Source organism: Equus przewalskii, chromosome 1 (genome assembly GCF_037783145.1).
Source record: "Equus przewalskii isolate Varuska chromosome 1, EquPr2, whole genome shotgun sequence".
Lineage (NCBI taxonomy): Eukaryota > Metazoa > Chordata > Mammalia > Perissodactyla > Equidae > Equus > Equus przewalskii.
This window is the reverse complement of record NC_091831.1, coordinates 68,701,934-68,721,921: the sequence shown is the minus strand read 5'-3', so window position 1 is coordinate 68,721,921 and position 19,988 is coordinate 68,701,934. Positions and strand designations below refer to the sequence as shown.

General features: G+C 37.6%; 1 protein-coding gene across 5 annotated transcripts in view; it reads right to left on the bottom strand.

Annotated features, from left to right (window-relative positions):
* The window catches only part of NUP133 (nucleoporin 133), a 51,376-nt gene that overhangs the window by 8,925 nt on the left and 22,463 nt on the right, over positions 1-19,988 (bottom strand). For all 5 annotated transcript variants that reach the window (XM_008533649.2, XM_008533650.2, XM_070566951.1 and 2 more), the window contains 11 exons: positions 19,417-19,580; positions 18,399-18,493; positions 14,934-15,158; positions 10,902-11,024; positions 10,196-10,295; positions 9,361-9,612; positions 8,576-8,709; positions 6,392-6,550; positions 5,625-5,760; positions 1,738-1,856; positions 95-175 (listed from right to left, as the gene is read on the bottom strand). In XM_008533649.2, coding sequence (XP_008531871.2) covers positions 95-175; positions 1,738-1,856; positions 5,625-5,760; positions 6,392-6,550; positions 8,576-8,709; positions 9,361-9,612; positions 10,196-10,295; positions 10,902-11,024; positions 14,934-15,158; positions 18,399-18,493; positions 19,417-19,580 — 1,588 coding nt within the window. The remainder of the gene's footprint in view (positions 1-94; positions 176-1,737; positions 1,857-5,624; positions 5,761-6,391; positions 6,551-8,575; positions 8,710-9,360; positions 9,613-10,195; positions 10,296-10,901; positions 11,025-14,933; positions 15,159-18,398; positions 18,494-19,416; positions 19,581-19,988) is intronic.

Genomic DNA, 19,988 nt, shown 5'->3' with positions numbered 1-19,988 from the left:
TAGTTTTTCCTCTTTGTATATGTCTTCAGTTCTACAGAAAACCATATATAAATTGTGACACTCGCCTATGATCATCTCAAGTGATTTGACTTACTTCATCAATATATTCCAGCAGGTCCAAAGCTTTCTTGAAATCATATTCATTAGCTCTTCTGTTTTCTTCACAGATATATAGCTATGGTAAGTTAAAATAAGGTTGAGGATTATTTTAAGTAATCATATAAACAAGACTGGAGAAAAGAAGTTATGTCTCTCAAGTAAGCTGTAGGTATTTTTATAGTAAAAAGACAGTGTCACATTTGGAAATTACACTCCAGTTACCTCACAATAAACTGTCTTTTAAAACATGGATATGTTTAATCAGTAATTAATTTGCATAACTTGGTATATATACTTTTAAAGTATCAGTAAATTTATATTCCTAGGTTCAAGATGGCATATACATGTCAGTATTCTTTTGAGCATACTCTTTGAAATAAATTGCTGCCCTTGCACTTTTGAAGCTGGCTATAATGCTTTTGAAATGCTGCCCTTTCAAATAGGTTAAAAAAATGAGACCTATGATAAAGTTATGCAGTTGGTCTATGGTTTACTTAAAAGACAAGAAAGCATACACCAACATGTTACCAACAGTTATCCCTGGTTGGTCAGATCATAGCTGACTATATACTCATTTCTGTATTCTTCAAATCCTGTAATTTTATAATTAAAAAAATACTTGCCTTATTAAAAATGTCAGTTTGAATTTCTCCTATGTTCTTTTTTCAACTATTAAAATATTACAAATTTCATTTTTAAGTATTGCAAATGATCCTTTAACAGCAAAAGACAATACTCAAACCATTTCAGAAGAAAGTTATCTACTTGTTTTCATTGTCCTATAACACTTAAAAAAAACAATACTTTAGTTCAGTGTTTCTGAACATCCTTTTTTCTTCACAACGTTAACATCTCTGAAATTGGAATGCGGTTTTAAAATTGATGGTGTATCAGAGTAAAACTGGCGCTACTTTTTCCTTTTCAGTGATACATAAAATAATGGTGAGCCCTACAAGCAACAGCATTTTAGATTTTTAAAGTAAATATGCTATTATTAGAAGAAGGTGTTGTGAGCTCAATTATAGGAAATCTGTTACTAATAATGGCTAAAATACTTAAGTTCTCAAAACGATTTGCTTTCTTTTTAATATAACTACGGCAAATTCAACGTGATCCTATGACATCACTCTTGCATTTGAAATACTTTCCTGAAAGAAAAGAAGTAAATTTAAGGCTATTAGTGTACATAACACCAAAACTATCTTATCTAGCCCATAATCTAGCGATGCCCTTAGGAATGGGTTATGTTGCAGAGGAAAAGGGAGAGGACCGCATACACAGGCTACATAAACCAGTCCCTTAAGAACCATTTTTCCTATGGAAGAGCCTGAAATGAATCTCATGGTACATCTCTGTTCTATACTGGAAAAGAAAAATATAAGTAATTTCTTCTGGTCACCTGGATAAGCATCTTTAGGAATAGGTGGAGCTATACGGTGAGGCAGAGGCTGCTCCACCACTTTCTGCTAATTGGCATCCTGCTCTCAAGCAGCTTCCAATAACTTGTTCTAGGGGAAAGTTATCAGGCAAATAGGAAGTGGAAAGATGACTCCTCTTAGGAACTATACTACATGGCCCGAGAAACACCAAGGATGTTTTGAGATGAAGAAATGGTGCAAGGATTTGCAAAGCACATACCCCAATGAGTTGCGGTGCAGTCAATACCGGCATTGCACTGAGACTTAGCTGTTTTTCAGCTAGCAGCTGTTCAGGGAGGGTCTCCTGGTGCAGCAGAAAGCGCTCTTGCTCAGCCATTTCTAGAATTCAAAATGAGAGGGGGGAGGGGGAGTAAACTTTCACTTTTGCTCTGTCATAAAACAAATCTGAATTTAAAAAGAAAAAAGGAATATCTCTAAAGGGTATCTCATCACTTTGCAGTGATCTTAGAATGCTATTAATTCTGCTTATTCTTGATTCCTGATTATGTTAAAACATATTCATGTTTTGAACAAAGTCATATGGATTATCACAGAAAGCAGAAATAGTGAGGAGGCAGGGAGAAGAGCTAAGAAAATACACTCTACTGCTTGAACAAGTTGTACAGCAGACGGTCATTTCACGAGGCATAAGTCCCCCAAATCTGAGGTCTCTCAGTCCCATTTTATGGTAAGTGAGTGCAAAGTGCCTCCTCCCATGAGAGTTTCTAGTATAATTTTATTCACTAAGAGAAATGATCTATTTAAAAGCCACTATGAGAATATTCCAGGAAAAACAAAACGTGGACGATTATGTGCCAAACCTATTATCTAGCAACGGCTGTCTCTATAGGATGAGGGGCAGGGGCTTTTACTTGCCATAAACTAGCCAGGTTGCAGCCCACTACCTGGCTTTGCCCATGACAATGTGTTGGGTTACAGGGAAAAATAGTTGAGAACTGCTATATAGCCTCATAAACACAGCAGTTACAAACAAATGGAGTGACCAAAGCACAAATAGGCTCATTCAAAGACTGGCATTACTCCACATGATCCCAATTTTGTAAAAATTAAACAAAACATTTTTGCGCGATTTCTATACCTAGGAAAACAGACTGGGAGGATACACAAAACAGTAACAGCAGTTATCTCTGGGGCAGTGGGATTATAGACAACTTATTTTTTTGTTGTGTTTTTTCTATAATTTACAAATTCCCACAAGGAATTATTTATAAAACCAGGAAGTTACTTTTTAAAAACCTACTCCCTACAATTAGATACACTCTGATAATAGTCTGTAGAAAATTATTGAGACCTGATAATATTCTCATTGTGTTAAGAAAGCAGAAGTTAAGAAGTGATCAAATGCAAAATGATGACCAGAGTTCCAATGATAATTGGGTTGAAAAACGAGAAATAATAAAGCCCTGCACTAAAATATTTGATTAACATGATCTATCTTTGGTGGCCAGGCTAAAACATGGCTCCCCCTTTCAGACTGTCAGCCAGCCTTGCAGAATATATACACTCTTCTCTAGAAGGATAAGCACTACTAGTGCTTAAAAATAAAAGGTTGAAGGAAGATTCTCCCAAACAGTGAAAAATAAATTTAATAAGAAAAGTTAAATGCTAATCTTATGATTTATTGAACACTTAATATGTGTAAGACATTTTTTTCAAGGAACACACAGAGCCTCTGATCCTTACAACTATCCACTTTATAGCTGAGGAAACAGGCTCAGGAGGTTCACTCAGCTGCCCGAATCTCAAAGCTGGTGAGGTGGAGAAAATATCGGAAACCAAAGCTGTCCATTTTTATCCAGATTCTACTGCACCCACTCCTCAGAGGAGAAAAATGACAGCAGTATATTTTGATTCCAGACCTCAGAGGTTGGACTCTGTAGCTCAGCCTTGCAACCAAATACCCATATTTGCATATACTTCACCTCAACCACATAGTTGAGATTTTCCCCGATTTTTATTTTGAAAAATTCCAAACCTACAGAAAATTTTAAAGAATACAATGGGCACTGTATACGTAAAGCCAGCTGCTGCTAACATTTTGCCAACTTTGCTTCATCTGTCTATCTATCTACCTGCCTCCCTCTCTAAAGCATATGAAAGTTCCAGACATCATGACATTTCACTTCTAAATACTTCAGCATGTATCTCCTAAGAACAAAGACATTCAACCACAATAACATTATCAGGCCTAAAGAAGTTAACATCAATATAGCAATATCGTCTAATATTAAGTATGTTCAAATTTCCCCAGTTGTCCCCCAAAATTTTGTCATTGTTTTGGTTACTTGGGGGATGAGTGAGAAGCCAATCAAGAATCTCACACCGCATTTGGTTGTCACGGCTTTTAGGCTCCTTTAATCTAAAACAGCCTGCTGTCTTTTTTTTTTCTCCATGTGGCTGAATTTTGAAGTCTGGGGCAACTGTATTGTAAAATGCCCTCAAGCAGAATATATCTAATTGTTCCCTTGCGATTAGATTTAGGTTGAACACTTTTGGCAAGAATGCAACACAGGTGGTATTATAATATTGACATAACATCACTCCAGGAAGTACGTAGTGTGAGTTTGCCTCACTGCTGGTGATGGTATCTGCTAGATTTGTGTAATGATACTCTGATAACATGAGAATATCCTCTTCCCTTAATCCCTAAACTCAATGGTTTTAGCATCCTTCGATGACTAATTATTCACCCTGGTTGCAAAACAGTGATTTCCCAAGTCAATCATTCTTTCTACATTTATTACTGGCATTCTTTTTTTGTAAAGAAGCATTTCACTGACCCCTCCCCTTTTGGGTATCACTGTGGATTTACACAGTGATACAAAAAAAGATTTTTCTTTTTTAAACTGTAAAATAAAATCCTTTACCATCATTCTTTTTGGTGTTCAAATTAACCCCAAACTTGGCCAGTGGAAGCTATTGTGTTGTTTGACATCTCTACATTAACCATGCTTTCCGGCCCAATAAGACTTGCCAAGATCATTTCTTCAATCATCGACTTTGTTTCCTTTTACTGAGAAATGGTAGTTAGAAACCAAAATATGGGACTAGGAATACCCATGCTACTAGGGTGTCATTGCTTTTAGGCCTTTTCAGTGGACAGAGCTAAGAAATACATTTTTTAAACAATCATGATTCCATCTGATATCTCCAATTCAAATGCAGTAATACAGGGTTCTTCCTCATCTTCCTTCTGTATATCTCCTTTCTCCTTGATTCTCAAAAATAAGAATATATTCAGGGGCTGGCCCAGTGGTGCAGTGGTTAAGTTCCTGTGCTCCACTTTGGCAGCCCGGGGTTCACAGGTTTGGGTCCCGGGCACAGACCTACGCACTGCTTATCAAGCCATGCTGTGGTAGGCATCCCACATATAAAATAGAGGAAGATGGGCATAGATGTTAGCTCAGGGCCAATCTTCCTCAAAATAGAACAAACAAACAAATAACAATACATTTTCTCAGTCTACAAATATACATAAAACAGTTTCACACTTATGACACCAAACAGTTTTGAATTCTGAAACCAACAGCTTCAGAATTACCACTACCTACAACAAACTCACTGAGTAAAGATCAAGATTTCTTTGTAGTTCTTCTTCTTAGAATATGAGTCACTAAGGGTGTAATCTGAGTACTCTGTTAAAATCATTTGAATTTATTCTTTAGGAATTCTTATTTAAAATATAAATTACTTTTCTCTATAAAGAGAATCCCAACTATATGACTGAGTAATTGTCTAAGGATACTGAATAGGAAGCATTCCTCTTAAAGGAGAGATGGGTCCTGTTTCTAATGGTTCCCCTTAAATGAAAATAGGAATGCATTATAAGAGTTCATTGATAGCATGACTCATTTGTTGTCTTCTTGTTCAAATTCTTTTTTTTGGTGAGGACAACTGTCCCTGAGCTAACACCTGTGCCAATCTTCCGCTATTTTGTATGTGGGATGCTGCCACAGCACGGCTTGATGAGAGGTGTGTAGGTCTGCACCGGGGATCCAAACCTGTAAAACCTGGGCTGCTGAAGCAGAGCATGTGAACTTAACCACTATGCCACTGGGCTAGCCCCCTTCAAATTCTTTTCTTTACCTTCAATTTTTTCTTGCAGTATATCCTCTGAAAAGTCTGAAGCTAATGCAGCCAGTTTACTCAACCCAAGAAGGGTTTTTTTCTTTGCAAAGTAACGAGTTTCCACATTTGCCAAACCCAGAAGTGTTGCATGAGCCTACAATAAATAAAATATGAAAACTGATAAGATCCTGGGTACTAATTCAAAGTGAAATAAAGATTAAGTGCTACCCCAACTTCTTTTTCCCCCTAAGCTATATCAAAGAAAGATCAAGTCAATATTAGCAAACCTAAAAACTGATCAGGACCCTACATTGAGAATAATTACACAATAAAATATCAACCATGCACACTAATTATTGGGAAAAGAAACATGAATAAAACATTTGCTCTATAACAATTTTATAGTCACTTCAACATCCTGTCAAAGACAAACTTTAAAATTAAAGTACTGTTTTTACTCATAATTCGAACATCTTTTAATAAGAAAACACTTATTACAAAAAAAGGCTAATAACTGTTATTTACACATTAATAAAATTTTTGTGATTTTGCTGTAATAGTAGGCAAACCACAATGGGCTACATGTTTTTATTGAGATATTCTAAGTAACAGCAATACCATCATAAATCAAAAAGAATACTTTATTCATATTACATGAGAGAATAAGAGATACACATTTAAAATAATCTATTAAGTAATATTTTAATTGCTAAAAACGAAACTAATTAAAACTAACTAAATAAAAAATTGCCTAAATCTGCTCCATATAACTGAATCCTTCTTACCTTTTCTAATTCTTGGCTGTTAATTTCATGTAGCCAGCTGAGATGTTCATGAGCTTGCAAAAAATTCGCCAACTGTCCATGCTGAGAAATGGGCTGAGATAATAATTTGCCTCGCTTTCCTTTCTCCAGATACCAACGGAAGAGAAAGTCTGAAAAATTCTACAAATAACCAAGCCAAGAATCCAATAATATTTAGTAACACAATTTTTAAAAATACATTTCTGATAATAAAATACTAAATTTCTTCCAGAGTCCTTAAACTCCAGAATAGAACTCTTGTTTTAAACTTTAATTTCCTATATTGTAGGTTCCTTAAAAATCACTTAATTCCATCACCTGATGTGACAAATAAGGACATTCAGAGAGGGGATCTTGCCCAAGATTGTGCAGAATCTAGATGTGTGTTGTCCAATATGGTAGCCACTGGCCACATATAGCTGTGAAAACTTAATGAAAATTTAAAAGTTCAGTTCCTCAGTCACACTAGCCACACTTCAAGTGCTTGATGGCCATATGTGGCTACAGACTCCCATTTTGGACAGCACGTATGAGCAAAATCTCCATTATCAAAGAAAGTTCTATTGGACAATGCTGAGACTCTATCATTCCAGAATGAAAGATTCTCAGGGGTAGAATTCTGTGCCAGATGGCCATGTAGGCTGGCATGATAAATCAAAACCTAGAGAGGCCCCAAACACCTAGCCAGTTTTCCCTATGAGATGTTTGCTGAATGGTGGGATGCGATAAGAGGCTAGGCTGGAAAGTTTGAAGACTAAAATGTCCTGCAGTCTCACAATACTCAAGAGATATTACCACTAAAGAGAGAATTCTTCAATGAAGACATCAGTCCCACAAAACTTCTGAAACCAGAAATGAAATGAGTGTAATAAACCATCTTTATGGTTCTTTCATACACAATGTCCAAAATACAGCAAAAAAAAAATTACAGGACATAAGAAACAGAAAAATATGAAAAAGCAGGCAACAGAAGAAGACCTAACAATGATCAGATTTTGGAGTTAGCACAAAAGGACTTCAAAATACCTATAAACATATTAAAGAAAACAAAAGAAACAATGTAAAAATGGATGGAAAATGTCAACGGAGAACTACAATCCATAAAAAGAATAAAAATCATGACAGGGACAAAAGTATTTATTTTAGCACTATTACAAAATTCTAGATCAGCCATGTCCAACAATCGGGACTGATCAAATAAGTTACATCCAGTCCATGAAATACCACAACACCTTAATAATGTTGTGGAATAGTTAATGATATGGACAAATATGTGTGATGTAGTAAGTGAAATAAGCAGTTGACAAAACATGTTTGTCTATAACAATATAGAGTAAAAAGACTAAAAAATATAAACCAAACGTTAAAAAGGTTTCTCTCTGGGTGGTGGAATAATGAGTGATTTTTTATCTTCTTTTTTTGTTTATAGGGGTTTTCTGAATTTTATACAATGTCACTTTTAAAGTAAGAAAAAAACCAGTTTTTACATAAAGATCAACTGACTGAACAAACTGGCTATGAGGAGCCACTTAAATTCATCGAGACAGTGCCATAACAGGAACTTTCTTAAAAAATAGGAAGCATGATGTCAAACAAGGAAAACAAAAATCTTAGAAATCTAAGCTCTCTAAAAGTGGCATCCTATGCTCCCAAGATCTTCTATTCAAATTTTTAAAACTCTACCAATATTCATATACCTCAGTACTTTTAATTATAACTGAAAATATAAGAATAGAAATATAAAGACCAGCCCTGGTGGCCTAGTGGATAAGTCTGGCATGCTCTGCTTCAGCAGCCCAGGTTCGGATTCTGGGTGCAGACATATACCACTCATCCGTCAGTAGCCATGGTGTGGCAGCAGCCCACAAAAAAAGAAAAAAAAGAGGAAGACTGGCAATGGATGTTAGCTCAGGGCTAATCTTCCTCAGCAAAAAGAAAAAAAGAATAGAAATAAAAGTTTTAACGTATTTCTCAAAGGTCATAGAATCTTTCAGTGACATTTATATATAAAGAATAGTCTTCCAATTTACAAAGAAATATAAGGTACAAATTAGCATCTAAGTAAACTACAAAAAGATCGTATCATCTTCCAAAAACCCCAAGCAAGATTTGAAATAGCAAAGCCTTACTACAGGATCTATTGCCTATGTCCCCAGGATCCATTACCTGATCAGCAAATTGGGTCATGTAGCGCTGGAGTCTGGTTTGGTTGTCAGTCTGTTCACACATTTGTACTAAGATATCAAAGTCACAGTATTTTTCTGCTAACGAAGCAGCCCACAGGTACTGGCCCAATGTGACTGTGGAAATGAGAACAGATTGGAAAAAAATCCTGTTATTGAAAACTTAACATGTAATAAAAAAATATTACTTGAAATCTTACTTTATTCATATTGTATACTAAAAATAATTAATAGAATGGAAACCTTTCCAGTTACTGGCCGTTAGTTTCATAATCCACATAAACTCATTAAAGATGCAAATTCAGTCCCTTGCTTCATCACTGCCTACTAAGATGCTATTCCATTCCTTCATGTTCTGGCAAAATAAGCTCCTTCTCCTAACCCTACCAGTGAAAACAATGTGTCCTTTGCTGGACAGCCACACTGTTCTCTCTGTACCTCTAAGAGCCCTCATCATGCTCTGCTCTGCAGTCCAATTATTCATGCAAAGGTCTGGGGTGATAAGCTCTTTGAGGGCAGTCTCCACAAGTTGTTAATTTATTCATTTTTAAATTATCTTCAGCATTGTCTATATTTGTCCCTGGTAAGTAACAAAAACAAAGTTGAATAAATGAACACAGAAAGCTGTATATATTTGCTTTGCTTTCAGTTCTTGGCTACTGTTGGATTAACAATATTACACTGAATACGCTGCATTAACAATTTGACTCTTTCATCAGTTCTGCAAATTCAAAGACCCATAGCCCTCACTAAATATCATGCACTTACGAAGCGGAGATAAGAGATCTGATCTTTTCTGTAGGTATTCCATTTCCAGGTTGTTATATCTTTCTTGATCACTAGATTTGTCCAGAGACTTAAGCTGAGAAACATAACCATCCAGGAAGCAATCAATCAGTGCTACCAGCTGCTCTGTCAGAGTGCTCCGGAGCTTGCTATCTGCCTGAGGATAAACCATTTTCAGGACAATCCCATGCTGGCGTGCTATTGCTGTTCGGATGCCAGCAGGACCACTTGTTGCTGTGAAATTACACAAAATAACATGGTAAGTAAGGGTTCTATAGCGGCTAGGGGAAAGACCAATTGCCAAAAAATTGTATCACTTCACCGCTGCTGGAAAGATAAATCAAACTGGGGTTCAGCTGATACCTCTTCTCTGTCCTGCTCAAACCCCATCTTGTCTATGGAGACTTCCCCAGCAAAGCCAGGCAAACATGACCCTTTTTTCTTCTAAATTCTTTTAATGCTACTGTACTTACTTTCTTATATTAAATCAACATAAAATATAGTCAATACCTCCAGGGCCAGGACCTGCTTCTATGAATAACTACATCTACTAAAACCTAGTAGGTACATAAGTACTGGTTAAATAAATAAATTATAGAGAGATCTATAAATTATTCCCAGGGAATAAAGTGATATTCATAAGAATTGTTCCTTTTGGAGAAGGCACTTACGTTATTTTTCCTTTCACTCACATACCTGCACTAGCGGAATAATAATAGTACATTTGGAAGCTTCCAAAAATGATGAATCACTAGAAAAATATTTTGAATAACTGCTAATGAATCAGTATATTTGGGTTCAGTGCTTGCAATCTCACCTGTCCATGGAATATACTCAGGTTCTTTTTCTAGTGGTTCTTCTCTTCTATACAAGGAGTTTCTGTTTAGTCGATAATGAGTAGCAGCTTGCAGCATGTCCTGGAAGAAATGAAATGTGTATCACATGCAGAAAGTGATGCATCCCAGTATTTCTAAAGATAATTTGAAATCTCAAAGTCTATTAATACGAAAAAATACTCAGCACGGGTCTGTAGGATTACTTTTTGGTTCTTTTTGCATTTGCAATTTGTTGTACTCCATAATTTAACTTCAATTTTGGAAAATCATAGTAACCAAAGTAGGAAAACCATTACTAAGACTCCTACTACGTAAAATTAAATGGGACATTTTCATCAATAATAAGTAGCGAGCTTCTGAGTAATTAAAACATAGACTTATTTAGACAGCTACACTAACATTAATACATTTGTAATGATATAAATATATCCTTCTCCAAACAAAAGGTTTATTCTCCCAAATAGAACTCTCAGGACTACAGAGACTTTTAACACGTACAACATCAACATTCAGAATGTTTGTTAACTGATTGATGAAATGACTGCTATTTCTCTAACTTTTTGGAATTAACAAATGACTAAACCCTTATAAATTATTAGTGATACAGAGCAAGAATATGGAAACCACTTTCTCTTCTATCCACACTCTGGGCTTTGACTTGCTGAAACCTTCACCATACTTTTGTACCTTGAGAATATTGTTCACATTGATCACCACCTCAGCCCAGTCAACTGACTCCAACGATGCATCCTTTAAGACTTGCTCCTCATGCTCCAGCAAACATTCACAGATGGTATCCACCTGGGACACCTGACGGAGTACATATGTGTAAGAAAAATTACGGTGATGGGTAAGATACAACTACCTAGAATCTACTCAGTGGGCTTTTCTCAGTCATACTTTCAGCTTTTAGTCAGAAGAAAACAGCTAATGGTGAAAATAAATTTAAAAACCAAAAAAAGTTAGAATCTCCTAACTTTTAAAAGTTAGAGTGCCCAAATAACCAAGTCTTATAAGTAAGAAAATCCTGGATTGTTATCAGGTAGATTTTTATTTAAGTATCAAGTAATTGAAATATTTGTTTATTATAGTTATTAGTGCTCAATGTGACCTTTAAATAGTACTAGGTTACAAATGACATCACATTACCATGTAAGACCCCAAACTAATGAATTAAACTAATGAACTAATAGATTAAAATAAAGACCCAAACTAACGAACTTGCTAATCTCTTTCTTTGAGGAATTCCTCTTCTTTAGACACAAGAGAAATGTTTATAGAATAGCAGTAGCTATATAAAAAATAACTGTCACTTCTAACTGTTCTTTCCTATTTTTTTTGTCACTAACACATAAAGGTAATGGTGACAAAATATTCTTAAGCATTGAAACACTTGTTTCCAGTTTCAGCCCATGGTTAAGCTTTTCCCCTTTTATTTATTAAGTGGATATTTACTTAGCATTTAAAGTTTGCATAGCATTGGACACTCAGAAATAAGAAGAAACGGAAATCAGATTAGCTGCCCTCAAGGAGCTTACAAACTAGTTAAAGGAATAAGACATATACACATGCAAAACGTGGCCCAAACAAAACCATCCTGTATTCCTTTTGTATTTCTGATGTTAGTCAAAGGCAGCCTAACTGCCCTAGCAAGAAACCTTTGGCACATTTAGTTTGTAAGACTAAATGTAAGAATTTTTTATACTGTTAACATGAAAAAGATAAAACAAATATGACATAAAAGGCAGAAATTAATATAAAAGCAAATAAAATGCTAAAACACTCACTAAACACCCTTATCATGAGTTACAAATTCAGGGGTTTTAAGTATTGCTTATATGCTGTACCAACATAGTCTTTTCCTTAAGCAAGTGACTCTGCTTTGCAGAGCCCTAGCAGGTGCTGGGCTACTGCCCAGACTGGAAACAAGGCAGAGAGTGCACCCTCAAGCAGGTTCTGTATTATTTTATTTTGAGGAAGATTAGCCCTGAGCTAACATCTGCTGCCAATCCTCCTCTTTTTGCTGAGGAAGACTGGCCCTGAGCCAACATCCATGACCATCTTTCTCTACTTTATATTTGGGACACCTGCCACAGCATGGCTTGCCAAGCGATGCCATGTCCGCACTTGGGACCTGAACCGGCGAACCCTGGGCCACCAAAGGGTAACGTGTGCACTTAACGGCTGCACCACCGGGCCGGCTCCATGGTTCTGTATTATTTTACTTTCTGTCAGGACTGCCAGATCATATCTCCCCTATATAGCCTACCAATCAGAGACTGATTTGCATTAACCAGCTCTTCTCTTAAAATGCTAATACCTGTTGGTAATGCAATTTGCCACTCCACGTGGATGGACAGGTAAAGAGAAAGAAAGATTATTCGTGTATATATTTTTATTATATTCACACATTTCTTCTTTCCAGCTCTTTTTGTTATGATTATGCCATGTGCGAGGACCTTTAGAGCTACACCCAAAGGAAGCTTAAGTCCAGTAAAAGTCATAAGAAATTAAGACAAATAGTGATTAAACACTCTTTAAATATTACCCCTTTTCATATGAAGCATTCTTTTGAGGAACCAATCACATTTTTAGTTTTGTTCTATCATACTCTTAAGAGACTATTCACAAATTATGTATCCAACTAGTAATTTCCAGACTCTTCTATTTTTTTCAGTTAATTGAAAAACGTACATACACTGAATTAAATAGTATGCTTTGCACTTTGATCCAAATGCAGAAACAGGAACCAGACTCTTGCTCAATTCTCTCAAAATGATTTGTCATTAGTAATTAAAAAAAAAAAAAAAAAAAAAAAATCTGGGGCCGGCCCGGTGGCGCAGCGGTTAAGTTTGCACGTTCCGCTTCTCGGCGGCCCGGGGTTCGCTGGTTCGGATACCGGGTGTGGACATGGCACTGCTTGGCAGCCATGCTGTGGTAGGCGTCCCACGTATAAACTAGAGGAAGATGGGCACGGATGTTAGCTCAGAGCCAGGCTTCCTCAGCAAAAAGAGGAGGACTGGCAGTAGTTAGCTGAGGGCTAATCTTCCTCCAAACAAAACAAAACAAAACAAAACAAAAAATCTTTGTTTTGCCATAAAGACAAAAAGGACACAAAAACTACAACAGTTTGGTTAAATCATAAAATTTAAGGTGAATTATTTTTCTTTCATTCAGATTGCAGGCATATTTCCTAGATTAAAACAAAATAAAACAAAAAAATGCTTTGCCTTAGTCTCTAGAAGAAAAAGCCAATTATATAAAATCAAGGCATTCTTCTAACGAATAAATTTCTGGAATCAACAGAAAACCTGAAAGTAGTTCAGTGTCTTAAATTATTTTTAGGTTATAATACATCAAATATTAAGAAAAAAAGAGATTTCTAGGCATAGCCTGTTAGATGCTAGATTGTAGCTAGAGTGTAGGAGGAAGGAAATAAAATTAGAGGCACTAAATAGTTAAAAGTTCCCCAAATGCAAAAAACAATTCCAAATTTCACAGAGCTTGGGGAAGAGCTAGCACTGTTTCTAAAATTAGATAATGCCACAAAGCGAGAAGGGACAGTCCTAGTTAAGGACTATAAACGCCAGAAGCAACCTACTAGCATGCTTGAAATTGTGCACTTCAGACTGGCTCAGAACCAGGATCCGTAGTCTCAGTTAAGACAATCAGCCTGAATCTTAGTGTCGACATCTTTAAAGGAAGAGAGTGAAGTCTCCTCTGCCACTTCAAGAGACTGTGAGGCATTACACAAGTACAAGAGCTGGTTAGCATCTTAATCTTTTCTCCCTCCAAAGTTTATAGCAGGTTTTTCTTTTCCTCTGAAAACAAATCTGATTTTAAAAGTGAGGTGTATAGGGGCTGGCCCCGTGGCCGAGTGGTTAAGTTCGCGCGCTCCGCTGCAGGCGGCCCAGTGTTTCGTTGGTTCGAATCCTGGGCGTGGACATGGCACTGCTCATCAGACCACGCTGAGGCAGCGTCCCACATGCCACAACTAGAAGAACCCACAACGAAGAATATACAACTATGTACCGGGGGGCTTTGGGGAGAAAAAGGAAATAATAAAATCTTTAAAAAAAAAAAAAAAAAGTGAGGTGTATAGCAGGATCCCAGCAGGTAGCTGAGGAGAGTTCAGTGAAGGGACTGTTCACAAAATTGTGGGCAGGACTCAGGGGACCAACAAGGGATGGTGCAGCATCCAGGGCTAGTGACAGGGGGAGTCACCCTGCAGGCCTGAAGAGGCACTGGGAGGGAACAGTCAACGGAAATGTGGAGAGAGCAGCCAGATAGGAGCCACGTTCTCTGACAGAGGACACAGCAAACTGCAATAGAAGAAGGCAAGGAAGGAAGCCAGGGGAATAACCCCTCCATCCTCTGACCTGATGCCTAACCTTCAACAAACCAAACAGGAAGCCAGAGGGCAAGGGAGCTCACTGATGATGATGTCTTCCTGGGGCAGAGTCAAGAGTGGATTTGAAGAGACAAAAGGAAAACACCCAGCACACAACAGGGAGAACTTCCTAGTCAATTTTGCAAGCTTTAATTTATAGGAAAAGCAAGAAACGTGATACTCTGGATAATTTACCCCAAAAATATCAAGTCCAATTTAAAATTTCAACAAGATCCTTTGTCCTCAATCTTTTCCCTGCTTGGTGCATGATCAGTAAATGGCACAGCTCTAAGAAGCCACATTAAGGGGAGAAAGAACACTCATCTTACCTCTCTAAAAAAGACATCTGCGGGGGTCAGGTTGGATGGAATTTCACAGTCCCTCTTGTTTAAAGCAATCAATATTGCTGTGTTCACCAGCTCAGAAAGCCGGGAGTGGTGGTTCTTGAGAACAATAGCAGCTGACAACTTTTCAGCATGCTCGCAGAGCAACAGTCGAGTTGCCATCGGCATCCCTCTTACTGGAAAAGTGCCCAGACGTCCAAATAAACCAACCTTGTGAAAAGACAATACATATTCTTAGAAAGCATTTACAGTAACATACAAAAGAACAAGCAGTCATATTTCCACCAGAAGAACATGGGTACAGAGCCACTTGCCCTAGCTCTCCCGGAGAAAAGTACCTATAGCTGTCTCTCCTTTTGGCTGTTTCTCACACATACAACTCAACCAGGGCCATTAACACCTGTAGGAAAGTATCAATGTCCCTGTTCTAAGATTTCAATCACTCCAGAGGTTCTGTCCAGTACTGTCGTCTCTACCTACCTTATTCCTCAAATTATTGTTTATGGTTATCAAAATGGTAAAACTGCCCTTTTCTACATCAATGAACTCCCCTAGATTCCAGACCTTTGGGAACTAGAAACTGAGCAGTCTCCACTTCAACAACTGATTTCCAGAACCCTAAAGCCACGGGGAGGGCGAGAGAGTCTCTAATCCTTTGCATCATCTATCTTAGTGTTCATAATCCAAATCCCCAGAGAATTCCCACTGGCATGAATAGTAAATGTGCACAGTTAGAAAATTTAATAGCACAGAGAGGTAAAAGTTCCTAGTCCCCAGCCCACTCGTCTCCCTACAGTAAGTTTCCTTCATATCTTTATATGCTTTTATGGTATTTATACTAGGAGATATCTTTTTTAAAACACAAAAGGAGTCATACTATATATATTATTCTGTACCTTGTTTTGATAGCATCTTATTTTTTCACAACACATTTAGATATTCATTATTTTTAATGATCGTGGAAGATTTCACTGAATCAATCTGTCTTAATTTATTCAATCTGTTCACCTGGTTATTTTAAAGTAAGCGTTACATAGTCTTCCCTGATTTGAATTCACCTCCCGGTTCCCTCACAAATACTGCAAGTGCAATTTTTACGTGAGGGCCTCCCCACTGCCTGCTTTTATTTGCCTCGGTGTTGCAGCACTGCCAGTGGGGCAATAACTACATATTAACATTACTCTAACAATAATAAAGAAGATAATAATAAAGAGGATCACATTAACTCTTTGCTTCTGCTTTTCCATACTACGTGTGAGGACACAGGCTTCCCTTAACACCAGAAAACTAAAGGCAAAGACACTGTCCTGAGGCACTGATGCTACTTCCCACCGCCTTGGAATGAAGCCATGGCCTTGCTGGTGCTAAGTTTGGCTTGAGGAGGAGATGAGCCTTACATTCAGAATTATTTCCTTAAATACAAGTATCTAGTTATACATTTTTCCCTGATTATTAATGTAAATTCTTCAGTGAAATAAGCTCTAAAAATTGAAGGAAATATAAAGGCATAGCCAGAATGGGATTTTTAGATCTAGCTAGACATTACCTTGCAATGGACACTGCTACCAACAGCTATGTGACTCCATTAGCGTCTGTGAAGCCCAGGGAGGCTCTGCCAAGAGACGCTGTAACTGCTCATGTTCTATGGCTCTCCCACCTCCAAATATTAATGCGTCCTCAGTGTGGCATTTTAGGGTCAGACACTCCTCCCATCCCAGTATGCACACCATTCTGCAATGTGACTTTGCCACTCCTCCCATCAAGTGGCAGAATGAATTTCTCATCTGGACTGGGCTTGTGACTTGCTCTGACCAATGTCACTTTGGTGGAAGCAACATTATGTGACATCTTAATGAGGTGAGACCTTAAGAAGTCTACAGCTTCTAAGTTCATCCCCCTGGAGTACTGCCCTGAGACCACAGGAAGCCAGTCCAGCCTAAAGGAAGAGGAGAGACTAAGTACAGGAGAACCAAGAGGCCCCAGCTGACAGCCAGCACCAACTGCCAGTCAGGCAAGAGAAACCTGGGGACCTTCCAACTCAGCCCACCCTAAATGTAGTTCAAAGAGCAGTCCCAGGTGAAACCAGCAGAAGAACTGCTTAGCTAACCCACAGAATTGTTTTAATGCACCACATTCTGGGGTGGTTTTTTACTGTATTAATAGTTAACTGATAAATCTGACTAATTAAACAACTAAATCAGGAGAAAATGCTATGTTTTTCCCCCATTAATCTACAGCCTACCTAGAGCACTAATAAAAAGAGACTTGATGAATGATTGAGGTTCTCTTGCCAAGACAACAGGAGTAGACAGGAGCTAAACTATGCATTAAAATTGAAGCAGAATGTAGAAGTAGAAGCAATCAAGGTATTTCTGGAGAGGCCAGCCCCATGGCCAAGTGGTTAAAGCTCCGGTGCTCTGCTTCAGGGCCCAGGTTCACAGGTTCCGATCCTGGGTGCAGACCTACTCCACTGCATGCTGGAGAGGCAACCCATATACAAAGGAGAGGAAGACTGGCACATTTCTTTGCTTGGTGCAAATCTTTTTCACACACACAAAAAAGGCATTTCTGTAATCATGTAGAAACGCACTGTCCGGTAAGGTAGCCACTATCCACCAAAGTGGTGGTTTAAATTTAAGTTAATTAAAATTAAATAAAAAAAAAATTATTTCCTCATCTGCACCAGCCACATTTCCAGCGCTCAGCGGCCACATGTGACTAGCGACTACTGTACTGGACAACACAGACGTAGAACATTCTTATCACCAGAGAAAGTTCTATTACGCAGCATTGACTAGAATCTCTTTAATTTGAAGGCATTACCTATTGCAGAAAAAATAAGCACAAACAGGATTAAATTAATTCATTTGGGTATATAATGTGCTTGGGAGCAAACTGATCGACAAGGCAAGAATGGGTGATTGTGGGTAACGATTCTGTCTAGCAGCAAAAACATTTTCTAATTTTAGGCTCTATATAAATGGGGATACCTCTTTAAAAAAAGAATACTTTAAATGAGGATTTGATTCTAATGGCCCATCAAAATTAAAAATCTACACATAAAAATCTGTCATCATCTCTAATAATATAAAATTAACTCATGAAAAAGTTTTACATAAAAAGCACAGGAAATCTGAATGAAAAAGAGGGTATCACAGCATGTTACAAGAGAAGCTGAAAGAGCATTTCTGCTGAAATACACTATTTTTTTTCTTTTAATCTTATTTCCAATGCAGCTTTTATACTTGGAGTAACAGGGCTCCACACAGCCCTAGAATCATTTACTTTCAAGTCAGTGCAGAAAATGGAAATCACTAGTCATGGCCCACCTAATGCCACACCTCAGAATAAGAGAGAAAGGCTCTCCCAGTGCCCTGGAGGGAGCTGACAAAAGGCACAGCAAAGCCAGGTGCCCTGGCCAACCCTGCTCACTGCAGCTGGGATGCTTACTTGGTGGATAAAGTCCATGAGGAAAGAATGGGCTTTCATCTTGTCTTCTAGCTGATGAAGAATAATCAGTGATGTATTGCTAAACCCAGGTGCTTCTGTTGAAACACAATAACAAAACTTAAACATACAACATACTGGCTTTACAATAATTACTGTTTTTAAAATAAAAAGTTAAGAAAATTCTATACAAAAGGAAAGTACCAACCTTTCAATGCAATTATTTATAACAGTACCCAAGAGTTTAAAAACTTCAGAGGGAAATTTTGGGGGTTTGATACAATTCATACTGTGTTTATTCAAAACACAAAATATGTCATTATTAGTTTAATCATTTATATGATTCTAAGCTTGACAGCTCAAAAGAAACAATCAAAGAAAGAAGGTAAGCACTGATGTTTTCTTCCCTACATCTCTAATGAGATTAGCAAACTTGCTAAGAAGAAAATGAGGGAGAGAAATGGATGTTTGAGACAGTTTCATAGAGTACTTGGGAACCCCCAGAGTGCCCCTAAGGCTGTGGTGGAAGTGTAAGGAGGACAGTCACCAGGGCAGGCAGGAAAGCATCAGGCAGAAAGACAACACCCCCACTTCTACATGCTCAGATTTGCTCACTGTCACTCTCAGGGAAATGTATAATTTCTATTAGCCAAATACAGTGATTATGCCAAAATTATTTAATGTGGGGGCTAATAAGTACCAAATGCCTACCTATGCCACCAATTTCCTTTTAGAAATAAATGTTGATAAAGCTAAGTAGGGTTAGTTAATCTGCTTCAGACAGAACAAGTAGGATCCAGGAGCATCCAGAGTTCCCTCAGTTTCTATTCTATTATGTAGATCTGTTCTGAGCCCTTTTCAAAATCTACTGTAAGGAAAGTTACCACCTTTTAAAAAATATTGAATTAATATTAAATTGTTCCAGAAACTAAAAAATACGCTGCAAGAGACACTTTAATAAAAGAACCAGAATGTTCTCAACACAGATCACTCCATAATATTAAAATTAGAATGCTCTCACCCTCGGGGACAGACTCAGCCCATCGTGGATCAGAGGCTGGGTAGTCATCCACCAGGTCCACACTGATTTGGGTGACAGCCCTGTCCAGTTCATGATCGGAATCCAAGTCAGAGGGAGAGGAAAACAGCTCATCAACCACCATCTGAGCATGACCTACATCTTTTCTGAAATAAAATTAGAAAACAAAAATATTAAAGGAGGCAAAACATTTTCAAAACTCACCATGTAAAAGTTAATTGTGACATTAAAGTCCTACATTTTAGCCAAAAGTTAACTGCTTTTAATAATATTTATTTAAAAGAGAGACAGCTATCATGCATTCATTAATTCAACAAATACATGTTGAACACATAATAAATATGCTAGGCACCGGAGAAAGAATGACAAACAAGACATTAAAAAGCAGTCCGAGACTTCTCAAAGTATACAGTGTCATGAGGAGTCAGACACTTAAACAAGCAGTTACACATACTATGACAGGGAAAGAACAGAGGGCTACAGAGCACACAGAGGGAAGCCAAAACCATCCAAAGGGCAGGGAAAACTTCCTGGAGAAAGAGGTAGCTAAGTGC